This window comes from Crocodylus porosus, unplaced genomic scaffold (assembly GCF_001723895.1).
Source record: "Crocodylus porosus isolate Cpor-Errol unplaced genomic scaffold, CroPor_comp1, whole genome shotgun sequence".
NCBI classification, from domain to species: Eukaryota; Metazoa; Chordata; order Crocodylia; family Crocodylidae; genus Crocodylus; species Crocodylus porosus.
In genome coordinates this window covers 46866806-46889138 of record NW_017728950.1, presented here as the reverse complement: position 1 = coordinate 46889138, position 22333 = coordinate 46866806, and the positions used below count along the sequence as shown (strand labels likewise).

Sequence of the window (22333 nt, the reverse complement as noted above, 5' to 3'; positions counted from 1 at the left end):
AACCTGAGCCACAGGAGGCATATGCTGGCATTTTTTCAGTTCAGAGGGGATGTCTGTACAGTTACAAAGTGATTTAGCCTAGCCAGGTTAGACTAACCTGCAAAGATTGAATCAATTCAGGCTCGGGCTTTTTGAATGTCTGTCCCTAGCCTGAGAGTTTATTTGTGCAGGGGGTGGGCTGGCTGAGGCACAAGGGTGCTTCAGCAGGTGGGTCTGTACCCTTGTGCCTGAGCCAGCCCCCCCCCCTGCTGCACATGAAGCCTGGTTGGAGCAGCCCTGGGGTAGCAGGCTGACCCCCTCAGGTTTCCTGCAAGCCCAGGGCTGCTCTGACCAGGCTGTATATGCTGGGGAAGGATGGGTCCTGGCTGAGTCATGAGAGTGCCTCATCATGGGGCCTGCATGCTGGGGCATCAGGGTGCTTCAGTGCCAGGCTAGCTCTCAGGCAGCCTCTGCACTGAAGCAACCTCATGCTCTAGCCAGCCTCATTACCACCTACATGTGTACTCAGACAATGAAAGCAATGCTGCCACAGGGTACTACTCATGTTTAGATGTATTACCCTGCAGTGGCATTTATTAATCTACTGCAATCTAATAGGTTCAGGCATCTAGATGGTGATGTTTTGCTGTGGTGCTAGTTAGTCAGCTCTGCAGTAAATTTCTTGTGTAATTGTGCCCATGATTTACAGGATAAATCTAGAATTTTCAACTAGAAATCCATAGTTATGGTTTTTCTGAGTTCTTTGTAACAGAAAAAAATGCTTTATTTCTCTGTAGTAAAAAAAAAAAAATGAGTGAAAACTAAGCTAGCATTTTCTGAGGGGTGCGTAAAGTCTATCCAGGGTGCCTCATGTCTAAATAGGTTGAGAACTGATGCTCTGTATGTTATTTTCTGAAAAGATAAGTTCTTATTGCTATGGTAAGAAGATATAAAATCTAGAGCACCTATCAGAATAGCTTCTATATAGGAATTACTTTTGAGTGAGGGTTTGTCTTCCCTTGCCTTTCAGGAGAAAATAGTCTTGACTCTCAAACCAGCTTGCAAGGGCCAACTCAGCTACACAGCTAAGAATCAAAAATGAAATTAAAAAATGAAAATAAAATATGAACCAAAACAAAGCAGAGACCTTTTGCGACACAAGCTGACTGTAGTTCCCATTTACTCTCTTATCTTATGGACCATGGGAAACTGGAACTGAGAAATCTTCCCTTGTCTGGGCCCTTTGAAAGAGCATATTATTTGTTCAGTGGCTCAAAGGAACAGACCCAGGAAGGGGAATGAAGGGATAATAATTGCCTGCACACATAAGCATTGGGGGTTTCAGTAAATCCATCTGTTTCTGGATTGGCATTTGTTGGGCATTGTACATAAGTTGGAAACATACTATTTCATTTTTATTAAAGCTTCTTCCTATGTAACAGTTCTAAAGGACAACAGTTAAATCCTTTGTTTTATTGTGGTATACCGTGTGCGCGCCAATATTTTGATTCATGGTAAATTTCAACAGTGGTTGTCCCTGGGATTTTTTATTTGCTTACTGGTTTAAAACTTTATGATGTATTATAATTTTTTTCAGAACCAGATCTTGTTTCATGAAGTTAGCTTGGTTTCCAGTGTGGGTTATGCCTTATCTATATCTGTAGGTTGGATTTGTGTACCATTATGACTAGAAGTAGCAGAATCATAGTGTCTTCAAAATCTAACCCTAAATTATAATTAATTAGCAAACTTGAAATGTGAGGAAGTACACAAGTAGGCATTACAGTAATGATTAGGCTATAAAACCTGATTTAAACCCCAACAGCAAGTACTGATATGTTAAAGTAGCAAATATGCTACTGAAGTAGTAAGTATAGCAAGGGTCTTGGAAGCAAGATTGAGTGCTCTGTCATCTTAGATGGGCTCTGATTCCTAGGCAAAACAGCATTGCATCTGGTTTGGAAGCTTGCATGCTGAAGTTTCAAGCCTAATGTAAAGCAGTTGTTATGAATCCCTTTAAAACATGGTTATAAAATGAAAACAGACTCTTTAAATCTATCAGTGTTGTCAGGTGCTGGTATGAAGTTTGTTTCATGTTAGGATGCAGTAACACTGCACATGCATATGCATATGCGTATGCACGCACACTTCCACCCCAGGCCGGTCCCCTCTGACCTTCCCCGCCAATAAAGGCTACTTAAGCTTATTTCATAGCCAAGCAATAACATTACATTAATTCTTTATAATGTTGAACTCGGCTAGAATATAAAAGACTCAGCTTGAAAGCATACAGCTTTATAAACAGTACCTACCACTGTGTTCACAGTAATTAGAGTACTGGCTTTGTATTTTTCTAATGCTGGAAAGTCCTGCAGAAAAATATCATTTGAGAGACTTTTTTTCATTGGTCAATGTAAATTTAATTTCTGATTGTTCCTTTTTTCACTTTGAGCAAACATCAATGGCATAACAACCAAACAAAGAGTACATTGATCGACAGCTTGGAGAACAGTTCAGGCTATTTTTCTTTTGAGTCTGAGCATCTGACATCATTTATTCAGAGCTTCCTGAGCCGAAGTTTGAGTAGAGGTGAACATGGAGTCAGGAAGACTTCAGGAGTTCTAAATCCCTGACCTTGGAGCTTTCATCTGAATATGTACTTGCTACTTTAGTTAAGCATAACTGCCCTGAAGCACAGCTGTGGTTTTGGGTTTGTTGGAATTTTTTTTTGGTCTTTCTTTCTTTTCAGCCGCTGACCTTTGTCTTTCCCCCTACTTCCTCCAGCATTTGAAGAGTTTGCAGCATCACTTGTGAAACAAGAAATGGCCAACATGCCCCGTGGTGTGTATCATTCTGCACTGAGGAGAGGGGCCACACGCTCAGATCAAGGGAAGACTGTAGCAGGAGTTCCAAACTTCTTGTTGAAAATGTATGAGAGGAACAAGCAACCAGGTCTGAAGCCTGGCCTGGCAGGTGAGTGTTGATTGTTAATGGCTAAGTCACTTCCTTGATTAGTGTTTCAAAAAGTCTGGGTGCTGTACACTAAATGTTTAAAATCTGTTAATGTCTGTGATTCAGGAAAGTTCTTAGACACATACCTAAATTTAACCTGTTTCATGGTAGCACTTAAGCACATGCTTATGTTAGAGTTAAGCGATATGCTTAACTGGTGCCCTGAAGAAACTTTTTTTTGAATTTTAGAAAAGGATCAGTTTAAGCAAGTCATGTACTGTTACCTCTAATGCTCCCTTCACTATTTTCTCTGCTTCTTTCAATAACCCTAAGATCATTATCTTCATAAACCTCTTAATACCAGTAGTCTGGGTATCTTATCCCACTTCTCAGTGTCACTCTTTGTAGGCAAGCTTTTATATGTTAGATTTTTAATTGGCTTTAGAGGTATTTTCTTAAGCATTTTATTGTACTGTACCTCATATTTTTGTTGTATTCAGCAATATTTTCTGTTGATGCACTTGCTTTTTTTCCCCTCTTATTAAGCTGGCATGTTGTTATGTTACGATCTTCCAGTCCATATGGGCAAAGATGGCAAACCTATTAATCGATTTTTGGTCAGTAGGGGGCGCAATTTCCAGCACATGTTAATAGCTCTCATTCACGAGGTAAGTGTTCTTGGCTTCTCTTCCCTTTTCAGAAATAATGTACTGCTTTCCCCTCTGTACTCCCTAAGGAGTCACATTTGCTTATTTTAATTAGAAAATACTAGCTACAAGCTATGTAATGTTTTTAATGTACACAATTAATTAAAGTTGCTGTGAGGGACAATTAACGTGAATAGAACATGTAAATACATCTAATAAAATGCTCACTTTGCTGAAAGCTCCCTCAGAAGTTCACTAGAGTAAATTGAAGCTGACATTCCCCCTTTGCCCTCCTTCACTCACCCAGTGGTTGTGTTAATCAGGCTACAGTGCTCTCGAATTGTGGTGTGTCTGTCTGAACAACAATTATGGGATTCTAGCATAGGGAGCAATCTCCACCTCCTCGTCAGAGTAATAACAACACAGCATATCTCTTAACTGTTTCCAACTTCCTGGAATATTATGCTGATGTGGCTGATCCTGTGCAGTGAACTTTGCTAAACTGGAGCTGTAACATGTAAGTTTGTGTGGTTTTGGGAAAGGAACAAAATGAGTATCCAATTAATCATTACAGAAAAAAGACCTTAAAATCTTCCAGAGAATTTAGAATTATGGTATTATGCTTGATATAAAAACTGCAGAGGCCATTAAAACAAATAAGTAGTTAAGACAGGATCTGGGGAAATGAATGTGCCGTTCCCATTTTTATGCCAGCATGAGCATTTATAAAACCTAGTGCAAATGATAGTCTCTCTTGCATAGTTAATAAAAAAAAAAAAAAAAAAAAAGAGTTAATATGACCTGTTTGTTACTGTTGAGGTTTATTATGTGCATCTCAGTGAAGACTGTGTTCCCAGGTTGTAAATGAGACCGACAAAATTTATATAGGCTTATCCTGGCATGTGTGAGATGGACGAAGTAGCATAGATGAGGATAGAGATGCCTTGTATAGAAAATCGAAATCTTTTTCCACGCCTAGAATAATCCCTGTAGGAATAACAGTAAAATGTCCGGTTATCTTTATTTTAAGACTGCTGTCAGGACAGTGCCAGCTATTCTTTTATTTGTGCAACACCAAAATAAAGGTTTAGATGTAGGGTGACTGTATAGGACAATATGAAATCTGTGACCCCACCCGAGGCCCCCCTTACTCCCCCATCCAGGGATTCAAAGGCCAGTTAATGACCCATTGTTCTTTTGTTAACAATCACCTGTTTAAGTAACAATTAGTATTAATGTTCATCCACTAATCAAGCCTAATCTATCTTAGGGCAATATTGCTGTCTGCTAAAGCTTCCTATTTCACAGGTCATACTGCTTCACCGTCGTGCCTATGCCTGGGACACACTCATTTTAATTTTCACCAGCTGGCTGGGACCAGCCTTCAAAATCTGGGACTGTTCCAGTCAAACCAAGACATATGGTCACCCTACTTAGATACAAAAGCTCTCATGTTTGTAGATTTGGCACAGCATGCTTATAGGTCGGCAGTGGTACTCTGGCTAGTGCTATGGATGAAAGGGACTTGGGCATCATGATTGACGACAAGATGAACATGAGCCTTCAATGTGATGCTGCAGTTAGTAAAGCGAGGAAAACGCTGGCTTGCAGCCATAGATGCTTCTCAAGAAAATCCCATTCTTCCATTGTACTCGGCCTTGGTGAGGCCGCAGCTGGAGTACTGCGTCCAGTTTTGGGCTTCACAATTTAAAAAGGATGTGGAGAAGCTTGAGAGAGTCCAAAGGATGCATATGATCAGAGGTCAGGAAAACAGATCTTACGATGATAGGCTGAGAGCTATGGGACTCTTCAGCCTAGAAAAGTGCAGGCTCAGGGGTGATCTGGTGGCCACTTATAAGTTTATCGGGGTGCTCACCAGGATCTGGGGGAACGTCTGTTCACCAGAGCGCCCCAAGGGATGACGAGATTGAATGGTCACAAACTCCTCCAGGACCGTTTCACGTTGGACATATGGAAGAGCTTCTTTACTGTCCGAGCCCCCAAGGTTTGGAATAGACTGCTGCTGGAGGTGGTACAAACACCTACTTTGAACACCTTTAAGAGACATTTATCTTGCTGGGATCCTATGACCCCTGCTGACCTAGATGGGCTGGACTCGATGATCTTCCAAGGTCCCTTCCAGCCCTAATGTCTATGAAATCTGTGTTTTATTGTGTGTTTCCCTTTTCCTTTATATTGAAAGTAGCCATCCTCCCTTATATAAATAGCAGTTAGAAGTTCTTTTTATAGATGGAATGGGTAGCACCATCTGGAGATAAAATTGTTTGATGCTTTTAATTACAAGACCCTTATAACTTTGTCAAACTTCATCCACCAGGGCTGAATTTTTCCATGCTGATTGTCTGCTTCAGGCCAAGATTTTTTTTTTTGTTAAGTTTTTGGTGGAAACAGTTTTAGCTTTTTCTGAGAGTGATTTTCAGGAAAAATATGTTTTGAAAATATTCTTACAGCTGTTTTGTTAAGGAACCTAGCTCCTTTGTGGTTTAGAACAGGAACTTGAGATTTGGCTGGGGGCTTGCCTGGGTGTCAGGTATCTGTCTTTTCCTTTGCTTGTGAAATTTGATCAAATGCATGTGCAGAGTTGGCAAATTTGTATGCATTGCACATGCCCCAGCCTTGTGTTAGGGCTGACCGAAGGCTTTCTTTGCTGCTGTTTCTCTCAGTAAGCAGAGGCTGCTGTGGCATTGGGTACAGGAACTGAGACCAGGGAACCAGCCTCCCCTGAGTTTGCCAGTGTCATTTCTGAGCCCAGACATCAAAGAGTGAAATAGAGAGCTGTGGAACTGAGGATGCATGGGTGGAAGCGGAAATGAAGAGATAAGACTGAGTCATGGAGTCTGTGCAGGATAGTAAGGGAGTTAGAAAGGCAGAATGACTGGCAGGCACCAGATGAAGTGGAGACAGAATCCAGGGAAGATTTGGGAGCCAGTTTGGCAGGGGGCAGTGGAAGGGGGACAAATGGTGGGGAGGTGGCAGGGAAGAGCAGAAGCGGGACAGGAAGACTTACTTGAAACCATGGCTGAAGAGCCTGGGGGAGGGTGGGGGAGTGATTGTGACTTAGGAGGGATCATCTGGAGATTGGCCAAGGAGTCTGGGATTTCAATAAGGAGTTGACATGTAAGAGACAGGACAGAGACAGGTAGGGGTAGCAGAGGTCAAGCTGGAGGGAAAGGGTGGGGGCATTGGGACAGAACAGGTTTGACAGAAACTATCCTCCAGAACTAGGAAATAAACCAAAGTTCTCTATTCTCAACTGTCATTTTTGGTGTCTGAAATCTGCAGGTAAAGTGGGTGTTTCAGCTCCCTTTAGTGGCTGGCCGCATGGAAGATGACAGCCTATTATGGCTTCTTGTTACTTTGTTAGCTCAACTGGCAGAGATCTGCACAGTGAACCCAGAGGTCCCAACACTATTCATGAGCCATGAGCATTTCAGTATAATGCCATATGATGGAGTTTATGATTTTTTTCCCCTTAGGTTGCTTTAAAAAAATAATTAATATTGATTTAGAGGGAATGCCAAAATGGTGGCCCCAGGGAGCTTCCCCCCACTCTCCAGAATCTTTGTCCAAGGTGCAAAAATTGCTAATTATGCCCTGCTAAGTGTTGTACAGAGTATGATGAATACCCAGATCCAAGACAAGGTTTTTCTCCCCCTTCAACATTGGGGATGAGGGAGGGGGTGGAGAGGAAACTCATTTTGGGCTTGTGTATGGCCTGGGGTAGGCAGCTGCTGCTGTGGCTCCAACAGGAGAAAAGGTGATAGCTAGGTCCCAACCCAGCCTGATGGGGGAAGGGGTTGTGGCACAGCCCTAATGGGAGGGAAAAGGGGCATGGTCTGGCCCTGATCCAGAAGCAGTGGTGCCTGGCCTGTCCCTGTGGGTTAAGGGGGGCATAGCTTGGCTTCAACCAGCCGTGCAGGGAATGGGGTTTGGGTATTTGGCAAAGGGGAGAGTGTCCATATCAATGGCCACTGCTCCCCTATTGCCAAATTTCCGGACCTGTGAGGAGCCCCGCAGGCCAGATGTGATGGCTCTGTGGGTCTCATTTGACCTACGGACTGGAGCTTGAGCTGCCCTGTTATAGAGTGATTCAACCCACGCTCCTTTCTAATAAGTTTTATTTGGAAATAAATTGGTTTTATAACAGTGCATGTTGGCCTGCAGTTTTTCAGGCTGAAAACATTGTAAGGATTTTGTAATTATTTTCATAGGTAAGCTCTACAAATCCAGGTAATTCAGAGTAAAGGGCAAAGTTAAAAGAAAACCAAACATATTTAAAATATAAATACACAGTAAAGGCTGTTAAATAACTTGAATTCTGCTGTTTAGTTGCACCATGAAATAACTATACAATTATTTAGTATGTAATTGTTTTTGTAGACTCAGTTTAAAGGTGAGAGTAATTTTTTTCCTTTTTACGTTTTTTTTCTCATTCTGTTGCTACAGAGTGGAGGTTATTTAGCCATGTTTGTGTGAAGTCTGTCAGATAGCAGGGCATGGTGGCACCTTAGAGACTTATTCAGAGAGGCATAAGCTTTCATAGGTGTCATCCACCTTTATCAGATGCTCTGAGTTGGCTCCAATTCTGAGCAAAGTGACCTAATCAGGCTGATCATTACACTAAGCCCCAGGATCAAAATTTTACTGATAGAATAATAGGCCTGAAGTTGACATGTACATGTGTTCCATGTACACACAGCATTTAAAGTCTGCAGGGCCATGAACTGGGGTGGGAATAGCTTTCCCAGTCCCCAGGCTTTGCAATCCCTGCCCCTGCTGTCCAGCTGTGGAGGATAGCCTCCCAGAGCCCAATTTCCAGTCCCTGGGGCTTTGCGATTCCTGAGGGACTGGCCAACTTGGGGAAGAAGGAGAAACTGTGAGTGCTGCTCTGCTTCCCACCCAGCCCTCTCCCAACCTGGCAGTCCCTGGCTTGGGGAAAAGTCAGGGAGCAGCCTTTGCTGCCCTGGTCCCTTCCTGGACCAGCCCGGGAGAGGAGCATACAAGCATTCACTCTTCTGTGAGAAACTCTCAAAACCTGGAAAATCTCGTTCCAGAAGGAATCCGGACTCGTGGTAGAGTTAATGTCTTTATTAGACCAACTAGATTTTTTGCAAAAATCTAATTAGTCTAATAAAAGATATCACCTCTAGTATGAGTCGTGATTCCTTTTTGCCTCTAGACCAATACGGCTACAACTTGGATATCTTCTCCCAAAGGGGACATTTTCTCCTGGGAGAAATTCAGTGAACACTTATTTTTGTCAGGAAACGGATGCTTCTCCTGGTATAAATGTAATATCTGTGCATGGCTTTAGGATTGTTTGTTAAGAGTACTTGGCAAGAAAAGTTTAATGAGCAGTATGGATGGGTCACTTTGCTTGAAACAGAAGTAAATTCCCCAATTCAACTCATGACTGGATTGCAGAGTTGAGCATTTAGTTAAAATGTTTATTGTAAGTTTGAAAAAAAAAAAAAAAAAAAGAGAGGACAAGTTTCATTGCTGAAGCTATCAAATGACAGCAGGTGGGTGACTCAGGAGCATATGTCTGAATGAAAATTGGGGAGACTTATAATCAAGTCACATTTTCGAAAACCTGTCAGGGATTTTAATCAGTGATATCTTTTATTGGACTATCTGTGTGGTTGGGAGAGACTTAGGCACTGTTTTTAAGGCTCTTCTTCAGGTCTAGAATTCTTTGCATTCAAAAGCCTGTCTAAGTCTGTCCCAACCCTGCAGTTGGTCCAATAAAAGATACCACCCAGAAAAATCCTTGTATCCCGTATACTTTCCAGACTAACACAGCTACCACATCACTTTCACAGTTATTCAGTATTCCCTGTTCACAACACAAGGATTCACTGGAGTCCAGGTTGTTACTAGATACAGGCACAGTTTTCACTTATATCATGTAGCTGGGTGTTCCTTTCTGGACTTACCTTTGAGTTTTACTACTTTATTTTCTTGTTCTTCCCAATCTTGAATATAATTCTTTATACTTATTTCTCCCTGGATGGTTTTTCTCTACCTTATGGTGACTGTTGTATTTAAAGTAATTCTAGTTGTAGCCTATAAAGAAGGCTTAAAGTCTAACACAACTACTTTATTTTGTATTACTTAGTTTATAGTTGCAAGAAGACACTGTCTAGTCAAGGTAAGTATAAACATGAAAACTAAACGTTAGTTGGAAAAAATTAATTAATTTAGGCTTTACTGAGACGATCCAGTGAATGTCACTTGGGTAGTAGAGGGTTTGCAGGTATCACAGTGGTACACCCAGGTTTGTCTCTTTGGATATCTATTCTGTGCTCCCCACAATGGACTTTGGACACCCAAGTTGTTTTTAATACATCTAATGGGATACTAATTTGAGCAATTATGTGAAAATAAGCGGTGTAATTGCACTTTCATTTTTCATGTGTGTGTGTTTGAAAATCAGACTGCTGAAAAATGGGTTTGAAGCCACCAACATTTTGGGGTTTTTTTTGTGAGATTATCAATGTTCAGAGTTGCGGAGTGCTGAGTAAGGCATGAGACTTTCAGTCTTCCCACGTACCCCCCCCCGGCCTATACTTGCTGTATTTTAGTACATTCAATAAAAAAATACCTAGGCAGAATCTTTTACCACTGCACTTGGATTCTTCTTTTGTTTATTTGATTGTCCTATGATATTGTCTAAGGGCAATAACAGTTCAAAGTCTTTACCTGTAGTTTTGATTTATATTCAGGCAAGAAGTATTTTTTCCCTAAAACTGAACCTGAAACTTGGGGTCAATTTAGATGCAGTCAACTCATAATAAAAACAACGTGGTAAAATGACTATGCAGGAGGGAGGAACATTAAACAACTTTTTTTAATTTGTAAATATCTGTCAAAAGCAAGTAAAAAGTATCAATGTTTAGTTGCAGTTTAAATCTAGCAACATCTATAGCACAAAAGCAATTTGCTATTGAACCTTGAGAGACTAAACTCCTACTGTTCATCTCCTAGGTGCTGTTCTAGCTGAAGCATTAGATGCAGGTCTAATATCTGTCAACAAGCGTAGATTAAGATGCAGAGGATTTTTTTTCCATGTTATTTGAGCTGGTTTCTCATGGGAGGCAGAACATACCTTCAATAAACAGTGGCGTGTTTGAAGGATTGTATTGCTCTTTACTGGTCACTAGTGACTAGCAGGAGCAGCTCAGTTCTCCCACAGAAGTGCCCACACACAATTTTATTGTTTGGTAAACAAAGCATGGCAGTGGGCCTTTGAAAGGACATTGGAGTTACTGTAGTCATGTAGGTCAGAGGTCACTTAAATCATGTTCTGCTTTAATATTTTTTAAAGGGCGCACCTCCTGATGTATCTGGGATGGTGTTGTGCAAGAAATCTCAGAGTTTTATCACCATCACCTGGGCTAGATTAGCCAATAATTTTTACCTGTGACTGTTTCAGCAGTTTGGAATCGTTTTTGCTCAGGGGTTTAAGGGAAAAATCCCTTTTAGGCTTCACTTGTCTTTATTATGAAAATAAATCAGTAGGAACAGTCGCATATGTTCACATCATGGCCCATATGTTTTGATGGTTCTGTAAATGTACATTTTGGGTTAGAAGCTTTAAAGCTGTTAAGCGTTAACCCAACTACTGATCTTTTTATTTCTTTAATGGATGTGAAGTGGATTCTGCTTGTTACATGTGAATGGCATTTGAAGCCATTTGCTTATGGTACAAAAGTACAGCAGACTGGTATCTCAATTCCTGATTCCTGGAGCATCTTTCAAAAGAAGAAAGATAAGCTTTACATTTCTGCCAGATTTAATCTTTTTTTTTCCATTGTGAAGAACTGAATTCTTAGGATCAATAAAAGCAACAATATTTGTATTGTAGATGCAATACTGGTCCCATGTAGAAAAGGGGGCCACTTAGATTATTAAGTCTTTGGAACAGGGTGTGAAGGTTTATACAGTGGCCAGCACACTGGCATCCTTCTCTTTGTACATACGGCCCAATACACACATGTAAAAACATCCCTGCTGAAAGTACAGTGTAAGCAAGCTGTATTCTGATAAAATGACTTTGTGAAACAGGGGCACATTTCTCTTGCTCATTTCTGGAGTGGTTTGGCTTTTAATGTAATCACAGGATTTAAGGATTTATTTGAAATATATAAAAGTGGGAAGATTCAGAACAATGACCAGAGTTCTGTTTTAACATACTGTTTTTGTGCCCTGAGATTGTGATAGATGTGTAATTTTGGGTTAAGTGCTTTTTAATCCCTATTCCCACAATTGGATGTAGTGACAGGGAACCCAGCAGTATTCAGTAAACTGCATTATTCAGAGTTGAGGCTGTATCCATGTACAAGAAGGACACTTCAGCATGTAGTAAAACTATTTATTTGCTGAAAGCACTTTTCTGAATGGGGTCCTATTTGGATTGTTTGTTTAAGGCCAACAGGAAACTCATGGCAAGCTATAACAGAATATAAGCGTGCTGAGAAATTTATGCAGTTAAAACCAGAGTTTAATTTACTAATCTCAAAATGTCTTGTGTGCCCTCTACTGGCGATGCATCAGCAGTGACTAAACAAACTTGATTCATTAGAGATGGTCTGTAGCAGAGCCAGGGCAAATTCCAAGAGTGAAAATTTATGCAGATTGCTTTTTCTGGGTCAGGCTTTTATAGAAGGGGATCTTATTTAAACCAAACTGACCTTTGTTTGGCAGAAGCTTGTGGCTGCATTCATGCCACACTGTTTTACAAGCAGTAAACTAATCATTTAAAAAGACCACCCCCACACCCAAACCCCAAATCCAGTAAAGTACAAAACCAGGAGAGCAAGTCTCTTGTAACTTTCTTTTCAAACCTCCTTCTCCTGACTTGTGGTCATGCAACTTCTTTGCTTGCTTGTCCTCTGAGAGAAATGCACCTTCCTAAGGTGTTAAGCCTCAGTAGGTTCAGCTGTATGTAATTATCTCTCAGCTGGTAGTATTTTCCTGAGTTGCTTCTATACCCAGGCAGGGAGTTCTTCTCCAGAACTGTAGGCTGTCATCTTGTGTGGTAAGGTCTTCTCTAGGACTACTGCCAGGGCAAGGTGTGGCAAAGTTTCCTGATCCCCTAGAAGGGGTTCCAAAAAACTCCTGTGCCTATCATTAATTTGAATACCAAAAGGACATCAACTTGCCAATATTAACAAATCCATGAAGTTTCAGAGACCACTGAAATGAGGTATCTTATGGCCAGGGTATTGTATCCAGCTTTTTATGAAGCTTTGTCCATCTAATGAGAGAACAAAAACATAACCATGTGGCTTGGAACATCTGTTCCTAAGCTAGAATAAAGAATACCAATAATACCCGACAAATTCTCTGATATTGTGCATTGTTCACTTTCAATTTTTGCTGAACATTTCCAGAAAACCTGATATTTGAAAAGGATGACTGGTTCATTTTTATTTTTGTTTCCTTACAAAATAACTGAATACTCTTTAACAGCTTTATTATTCAGGGACCTCTGACAACTCCAGTGATGTGGGTTGTATGCGTTGTGTCACCTACAAGACTTATCTTCTGCTGATAACATGGTGTGCTCGGATAGTACTTTTGATTCAAAGATATCAGAGGACTTAAGAAAGAGCATTCCTGCTGTCATGCAAGGACCTGGTAGGCTATAATGACCAGCTCTTGCTTCCAGTAATAGCACTGTGGATTTTGTCTTGGCTTTAGTCAGTATAAGTGACTGCACATACACAAGTTAAAACTGGTTTCAAGGTAGAAGGATTGAAATTTCTGTTCAAGGTAAGGGAAAATAGAAGAGCTGAACAAGATAAATCACAAAGATGCAGCAAGTGAAACAGTGGCCGAGATGAAAGCAGTGGGAAAGAATGGAAGAATCGATTGACTTGAAAATGAGTAGATAGTCTCTCTTAACTTGTAAGGTGAACAGTTTGAGGATAATTGTATAGAGTAGAGGACAGAAGGATGTCAGCCAAATAAGTCAGAATATGTAATTATTTATAAACCTTTGTAAGTAATGTGTAATTATTGAAAGAGTTACAAGAGAAGAAAAAGACAACGATTCTGATTGTGATGGGAAATGCCAATAGCACCCTGACAAATACTGAAAAAGGCGCTGTTTAATGGGTTTTGTCAAAGATTGAGAATCTTATTTAAGGGTTAAAAGCTTTTCTGGGGTTTTTCTTCTCTTTATGGTCTTCTGGTTGAAGTAAATTATCTCCATTTGCTTATTTACGACTGTTGGCTGATTAACTTAATTCAGCACTGGAGTACTTTCCATGTTGAATTGTGTCTGCTGTCTCAGTGTAATAAAAAAGGGTAACAACACTCTTCTGGATTAAGCTTGGGAAGATTTGTTACTGAAGGTCAGCTTTAGACCAGATATGATGACAGCAGGAGAGGGAGGTCTTTCTGTAACTTTGAGAATTTGGCATGTTCTTTTAATTTAAAAATGAAAAATGTATACCTTAAAAAGTGGATACTGAGACATGTCTTGTCTCATCCCAAGCTGACATGTTTGTCTTTCTTCCTGCTATGGATTTTTTTGAGACATCAATGCACAACAGTCATTTTAATTACAGAACTCATTTGCGGTATGGCCCTGAAAACACAGATGTTAAGGCGAGGGAGAGGGGCACACCTCAGACACTTTCTTTTAATAAAATGTTGCTGTAAGTGGGGAGGTCGGGGCAGAGGGAGAGTATACTATTTTGGTTTCTAATATTTGACTGGCTTGGGATGCAATCGGACAATAAACTTCTATACCCTAAATTATAATATGCCATTTCTGTAATACATACAATAAAATTGCTGTTCAAGAGAGACCATGGGTTTTTATGATGGAGTTTCAAATTCTTTAGTATCAATATCCCACTTCTGCTAGGCTTTACCTGTTGTAGGTATACACAACTATGGGTATTTAGGCCCAAGTCCATCTTAAGCATCTCCTTGATCCTGAACGATTCAGTAGTCCCATCAAGTTGCATACTTGGTTACTCTAGGATGTTACAGTATTACTTACAGCTATAAGTGACCTTCATTTAAGCGTTATGGTTGGGTAAGGGAGACACAACCAATGGATGTGGAGAGCCAAATAATTTACTGGCCAGTAGAAAATGAAATAATTACAAGTCAGTGAATCTTGTATTGTTTTCTGTTGTGAAATTTCCAATTTAAATGCTACAATTTTCAAAGCATGCTGAAAAAGCAAATATGCCTTTGTAAATTAGTATTTGTTGTGGGAGTTAATGCAGGAAAAGGTTTTATGCTTCAGTTTGAGAGTATGCATGTGCATGAGGCTGCAGATTGAGTTTGTCCTTTAACGCTGACCTTTTTGTAAGTTCATTGTGCAGTTGTGGAAATTGTCCAGTTTTTTGTAATTTGGAAGAGGTGTTTCCAGAACAAATTATTTCCTGACTGCTACTCATTTTTGAAGAATGTGGTTGCGTTGAAAACTCCCTCCTTCCCTCCTTTTTATGCTGGAGCTGGTGGTGTCTAACATGAAGCTGGAATTTTTTTTGTTTTATTTATTTAAAAAGAGTTCAAATATGTTTGTGTCAGGCTGTGTTGCACCACTGCAACTATCCTGACTTACATACCTCAACCTTTGTTTCCAGCTTAAAACTCACTACTTTGGGTTAATTTTCCACAGCTCACTTCCTTGTGCCACTTCATTTTTGTGTGTAACAGCACTCCTAAAGTATTTGTGTTTTTAAGGCAGACAAAAGTACTCAAGAGTTATGGTAAACACCAAATGAGTGATGCTCTTTCTTTGTTCTGTTGCATCCTTAAACCCCCTGCCCCCCACAAACACTTTCTTAGTTTAGGTATCAATCCTATACACACTGTCAGTAGTGATTCCACTGATCCCTGTGAGATCAGTTAATTGATTGAATCTATTGATCCATCTTGGGGTCTTCTATGATATGCTTCATTGTAATATTTGAGTCCTGTTGCTCACTAACCAGAGTAGTAAATTATGGTGTTTGGATGTTTCCAGTGTCAGACCATTAAATTGTAAACTGCCTTAAGTTCAGACATTCTCTCCTGTTTGTCAAAGAACTATCATATTTAAGGCACAGCACAAATTATCATTGTTTCCTCTGACCTTTCCCTTGTGTGACCAAAAGCAGTTTAACTTGAAAAACGATTCTAGTTGGCAATATTCAGATGTCTAGACTGATTATCCTTGGCTTTACTATTTGAATTTTTTGTTTTGCAGGGGAGGGGAGGAAGAGGGGGAGGGCAGGGAGGGAGCTAAGAATAGTACAAAGAAAATACAATCATTGAATTATAATGCTAGAGAGCTGGCTGTGAATTACACTTTTGGCAAATTAATTCTAAGATAGTTGTCATTTCTGTTATGTCATACAGGTTAACATACAGCCTTCTGAATGGCACCGCTCTCTCCTGCTCCCTCAGTCCTGGCTTGGATTTATGAGCAGAACATACCATGCAGTTTTACAGGTAGTTGGAGTGATGTGCCCTTTTTCTGTATTTTCAGTTTTCCCATCAAGCAATTGAACTGTAAATATCAGCCACAATTCAGTAAAATGAAACCTGCATTTTAACTGTAAAAATTTAAAATAATGAAATACAGACAAGTCTCCATATTAAAGGTTTGGTTAGAGTTCAGCCAGTGTTGGCGGTACATTTCGACATAGGTGCTGATTTGGCTGAAATACTTGGACTTTCAGAATTGTACTTCTCTGCTGAGATGCTTGTCCCAACTATGAATAATCCCTTGAGCTGAATTTTAATCAGTTATTCTTTGTGAAAAGAGATTATCTGAAGACGCTGGAGAGTATGACAAATTAGATGATGAGGATGGGAGAACCTTGAGCTCCTTCAAAAATGTATTGCTTAAATTTTTATTTTTCTCTGCTTTTCTGTTGGTTTTATTTGAGTTTTAGTCGGGATTAACAAGAGGACTGCTGTCATACTCTGAATGAGAGACCAGACTACTATTGTTTCTGAGCCATTCCAAGCCAGGGCAGACTGAAAATTTCAGCAGAAAGTCTCTTCTGATGAAATTATCTGGTCTAATTTCTTGACCAAAAAGATTCTGATCTATTTTGCGCACCAAATCATCTATAATATTTAGAGCAATAGTTTTCCTTTGAAAGCAGTGAATAGCTTGCTTTGTCTTGCTATCTTGGATGATTCATGTTTATCTTCCCACATATGTCAAGTGATACTGGCCACTTCCACAGTGTGAGCAACTCAGACTGCTGGGCAACTTCCCCAAAGTTTTAACTTTTCATGGTGGGATAATGCAACAGAATTTTTTACCTTATGGGGGCAGGCTAGGCAAGAGGCCATTTTCAAAATAAATTGTTTTAGTTAATAGCAGAATGTCAGATTTAAATGCTTGTTATTTTAAAAGTAGGGGTTTTTTTTTAAACTATTTAAGGTCTGAACTTCAGAGAATGTCAGCTGGTGCTTGTGCTTTGTTACTGTCTTGTTTCATGCTTCTGGCTCTTTCATAAGAGGCACAGCTTTTACTCATCTGGCTTCTGAAATCCTCTCTAGGGTTTACTAGATTGTCGGAGCTTACCATTGTGACTTTGAAGTTTGCTTCTGTATATGCATACTTTATGTTTAAAAGATCTATTATTATTATGATTACATTTCAGGCTTCTATAGCCCTGTTCATCTGCAACTGTCAAAAAGGTTTATAAGTATAAATTAATTAGTTCACATCGCTAATGTATCCCTGGGGAGTAGGTAAGTAGTAATATCCCAGTTTACTAACTGGGCACAAAGACTAAAAGAGCCTAACGACTTAATCCTGCTACCTCCTGATGATTACTTTGTTTTCCCCATTCCAATTTGCCAAAACACTTATGTGCTAACAGCAGGGGTGTCAAACATACGGCCTGTGGGCCAAATCCAGATCAGAACCTCATGGGGCATGGTATACACCTGCAGCACAGGGCTGGTCCAGAGGCCAGATACAACTCATGGATCTCCTTCCCTTCTGCTCTCCCTTCCCTAGCATACCTGATCTGGCAGCTGCAGGTGGTTTGGGACCTGTGCTACGGAAGTGGGAGGGGAAAGGGAAAGGGCTCCATGGGCCTGGTCCAGCCCAGGGACAAGACTCATCTAGCTTGTCAGGCCAGATGAGTTTTACAGCCCTGGCTTTATGCAAACAAAAAAGCCTCTTGTTGCTTTCAGTGAACCTCTGACAAGATCAAGCAGTTTGCAGAGTTGGGGGCAGCATGCTTAGCTTTCAGGATCAAACCTACCTGACTAAAATGAGACAGATCTAGATTTAATGTGCCTCGGGGAATTGGAATGGACTCAAACACATGCTTAAAGTTAAGGATGTGCTTGAACACGTTGCTGAATCCAGGCCTTTTTGAGAGTAGTCAAGTTGAGAAAAGAGGAGTGCTGACTCCCAGTCCTCAGGGGAAAAAACTTCCTCTTTGCTTAATAGTAGATGAGAGGTTCAGATTTTGTGCATGACTTCAGGATTTACACTGTACTCTCAAATTTTCACAAAAACTAATTCCTAACCGTGCTGAATGTTTGAAAAAAGATACTTATGATCTGCTGTTTTTAAGAGCCTTGCTGGAAAAATTTCTCAACCCAGTTCTGATGACCAATAGTTGCTTTAGGTGTTAAAACTAAACCTGCCCACCCTTACCCAGTCTCCTACTCTGGAGATTTGCCTAACACCTTCAAATCAGTCCTCATCAGATACCAGAAGCACCCTATAAACCAGCATTTCCCCACCTTATTCAACCTGCAGCACACTTACATGGCCTCCCCCACCCCATGGCACACCAACTGAACAAGGGAAAATGGGTGTGCCGAGCGGCCAGACACTGCAGACCAGAGTGGGGGGTGAGAAGATGAGCAGCAAAATGCTGTGGAGCAGGGTGGGGAAGAGAGGGGAGGGATCAGGTGGCAAGCGGATGAATGCCACAGACTGGGAGGAGGGGGTAGCGTGCGGTGGGAAGCACGTGGCATGGCGTTTGAATCACTGGCTGAAGCCACAACCCCCACCTGTCTGGTTGCCCACAGCAGCAGCAGGTGGGGGTGGGGGCATGGATCCAGCCCAAAGTGCTGCAGCACGCTGGCTGGGGAACGCTGCTATAAACCATTGTAGTGAATCCTTTGAAGTACAGCTACAACTGTCATGAAGGATTGCAAGGAGAATGGAATCATTTCAAGTAAAAAGAATGTGAAATTCTGATTAAAATGATATATTAAGTAAATGATAGTTGTTGCTGTCATGTGACCTTGGAAGTAGTTGGATTTCAAAGCTGCTTTCCTATGCTGTCCTCTTTGAGCCTTTCCATGATTAAGAAGGACTTTTTAAGGGTGCAAATGAAGCATGAAGAGGTCGGAAGTTGTTCCCTTTATTTTTCCTGGGGTCATTTCTGAGGCAGAACACCTCTATTTGAAGTGCTTCATTGGCTGCATGCTTCTGTATCCTCACATTTTGAAGCACTTTCCAGGCACTTGGTGAACTTCAAATACTACATTTGTCCATACCCTAAGTAGCTCTAACCATTTAGCTGCAGCTGCAGCTGCCATGCCCATTGTTCAGAATAAAAAAATTACAATAGTTTTGCTTAATATATTATATATTACAGTGGGGTATTATATCAAGAACAATTGGGTCCAATCATGAAGTGGCCCACAAGGGAAGGGTTACATCTGTTACACAAGGATGCCCCACAGAAATCTCATGATTATTACCCTTGTAAGATCTCCTTCTGATTTATGCTGTGCTTTGGCAGGGGAGACAGGCAGAGCTGGAGATGCAGTTAAAACACGGAAAAGAAGATCTTGAAGAGGTGCAGTACAAACAATTTACAGCCTGGCTCTGGTAAGGGAATGACTGTCTGCTCCTCTTCATTTGTAATGATGAGTGAAGCTGGCAAGGGAGTGGGGGAATACTTCAAAGAATTTAATGTTACAAGTTTAACCGTCTGTATGAGCGCTAATGGAAGAAAAACAGATATGATCTCTAGCTTGCAGGGGGGAAAAGAAAAAACGGGAGTTTCGGGTAAGGTTGCTGGGATGCACAGTAGCTATCCTTTTGCAATGCCTGAAGCTTATGACAGTAGCTGGAGGTTTGCATGTAGTTTGTCCAAACTTTGGATGGAAATGATGCCAACTTTAATGAATGACTTGGTACCATATCAGGGCTTATACATCTATTATGTTATAAAGGTATCTCTCTATGCACACCAACAATATCCAAAGTAAAAATAGTTCTTGCAGTGAGAAGGTATAAAGTTATGGTCAGTAGGGAACATGTAATTTTTATCTCTGTCTCATTTAACTAAGGCTGAGCCAGGGGTTATTTAACAAGATGCAAAGTAACTAGGTACAATAGAACAGACTGGAGGACAGGTCCATCTCCAACCTGCTTCTATCTTTAGCTTTGTGGGCCAGATCCGGGCTTGTCATGGGCCAAATCAGGGTTTGTCATGAGCCAGGTCTGGACCCACCTATAGCACTGCGGCAAGCAGCAGTAACATTAATAGGGGATGCATAGGTTAATGCCATCATTGCTCATTCAGCTACTGCCAAAAAAAATAAGTCTCCAGTAGGGATCCATATCTTGGATTTTGGTGGCAAAATGAATGATAATGGCATCAATCTGTGCAGCTCCCTGAGTCAGCAAAGTGGGTTAGACAACCATGGAGATTAATGCCACTGCTACCCACACCACTACAGAAATCCAGGCACCTCCAGGAATGCTGTGGGCCAAATCACTCAGCTCCATGGGCCAGATCCAGCCTGCAGGCGACATATTTTATAACTTATGGTACGAAAAGAAAAGCTTTAGCTTTCACAGAGGTACAGAATCTGCCTTAGCCCCTTATTTCTAGCATAATTCCTCGCTTATGTTATCCTAAACTGCACTAACATGAACAATTGAAAATTCATTTTGTACATGTGCATATTTAAAAGCCAGGTTGGTAGATGAACTTGATGGCTCAATGGAAGCATATTAAGTGTCTCCCCAGGCTGTTCTTTGAGCCCAGTCCAAGCAAGGTGCTGAATAACCTCAAACTGTTTTGACTTTAGAACAAGGTCAGAGGATGGCTTCACACAGAGGGACCTACTAGGCCTTTATTAGCATTTCCTACTTCTTAGTCTGGCCCTGACTTTGTTCTGACATGAACAGGATAATAGAAGATTTTTCTGTTTGTTGAGGGGGGGGAGGTTTGCATCATTTCTATATAATGTTCATGTAAAAGATTTCAACTTAGATGAGTTTTCTAATGACAGTATTCAGAAATAAATATTGTGCTTAAGAATGAAGAATTGACTTGATTTTTTTTATGTATTATTATGTGATTGAAAGGTAGATATCTTTCTGCATGGATTGACAGTCATAGTTAAGATTTACTATTTCATATTGTAAATTCTGGAGTGCATGGTATATATGTTTATTTAAAAAAAACCAAGCTTGGCAGTATAAAAGACTTGCTGCAGCCCTGGCTCTGTCTGGAAATGAATGCAAAACTAAACAAATACAGGCAAGTCATGTAGTGTAAATTGATTACAGTAACTTAGAAGGAATTCTAAGTGCCCTTATAGCTTACATTTCAATAAATTGAGGCCATAGTGCCACCTAATAGCTTAACCATGCATAGTTATGTTCTGAAGTATAATAAATGTGGGATAAATTGTTATAGTTATCCATTGTAGAACATTGTCATATTATTAGGCTAAGACATAACACATTGATTTGGAAAGCTGTCTGTAACAGCTAGATGAACAGATTTATGGCTGCTGCATGAACTTGAATTTTTACAAGAAAAGAATAAAATATGATGAAAAGCCCATTTAGAAAATTATTTAAATTGGTCCAAGAATATGAAAACATAAAATGATAGAGGATATGTACATATTTGGTAAATATTTATTTACCATTTTATATCTGTGATGTATTTGCTCTTAAGTCTTATGAAATGGCTACTGGGTTGTGATAGTCAGTGACTGAGAATGGGAGGACATTTGGAGGGAAGGACTACAGGCAGAAAGTCCTGGCTGCCATGCTATATATATTGTGCTAACTCTTGTTTGTGTTGCAGGGTCAGAGACATGCTGACTGATGTTGTCAAGGGTGCTTCAAAGTAAGATTTGCTCATGTATTTAGAGGTTATGGGGAGGGGCAGCCAGTAAGAAGGGAAGCATGATGCAAGCCAGTATTTTCCATTAATAATGTCCCATATAATTCATGCTTTTGCCTGATTACTGCTTAAATGTAAGAAAGGGTGCTTTTCCTTCAAAATCAGCATTTTACAGTTGCCCAGGTGCATGATATATAGTCTGATTTAAAGGTGGAATACAGCTCTACTCTTTTGATCCAGCCTGTTATATAACTCCTTCCCTCCCTGCTTTTTTGTTTTTAACTCATTTGTTTTAACAGTTACTCAGCTGTCTCTGGTATGGAGCATGACCTCATCACAGCTGGCCCATTATCTATCTTTCATGCTTGAAGCTTCCTCCATGTGTCCATATCTGTCCCCCTTGTGAAGACAGAAAAAAGATGTTTTCAGACTTTTACTTGTTTGTTCATCTATCGCTGAACTTAGTCTGTGGCTTTCAGGGCAGATCCAGACACGGTGACCCCACCCTCAAACTTTCATAGATTTCATAGACATTAGGGTTGGAAGGGACCTTGGGAGATCATTGAGTCCAGCCCCCTGCCCAAAGGGCAGGAAGTCAGCTGGGGTCATAGGATCCCAGCAAGATAAGCATCCAGT

General features: G+C 40.5%; 1 protein-coding gene across 4 annotated transcripts in view; it reads left to right on the top strand.

Moving 5' to 3' along the window:
* Nucleotides 1–22333, top strand: part of FOCAD (focadhesin) — a 256908-nt gene that overhangs the window by 170414 nt on the left and 64161 nt on the right. For all 4 annotated transcript variants that reach the window (XM_019554782.1, XM_019554785.1, XM_019554783.1 and 1 more), the window contains exons 20-24: nt 2764–2952; nt 3478–3599; nt 15969–16061; nt 19346–19434; nt 21659–21700. In XM_019554782.1, the coding sequence (XP_019410327.1) occupies nt 2764–2952; nt 3478–3599; nt 15969–16061; nt 19346–19434; nt 21659–21700 (535 nt within the window). The remainder of the gene's footprint in view (nt 1–2763; nt 2953–3477; nt 3600–15968; nt 16062–19345; nt 19435–21658; nt 21701–22333) is intronic.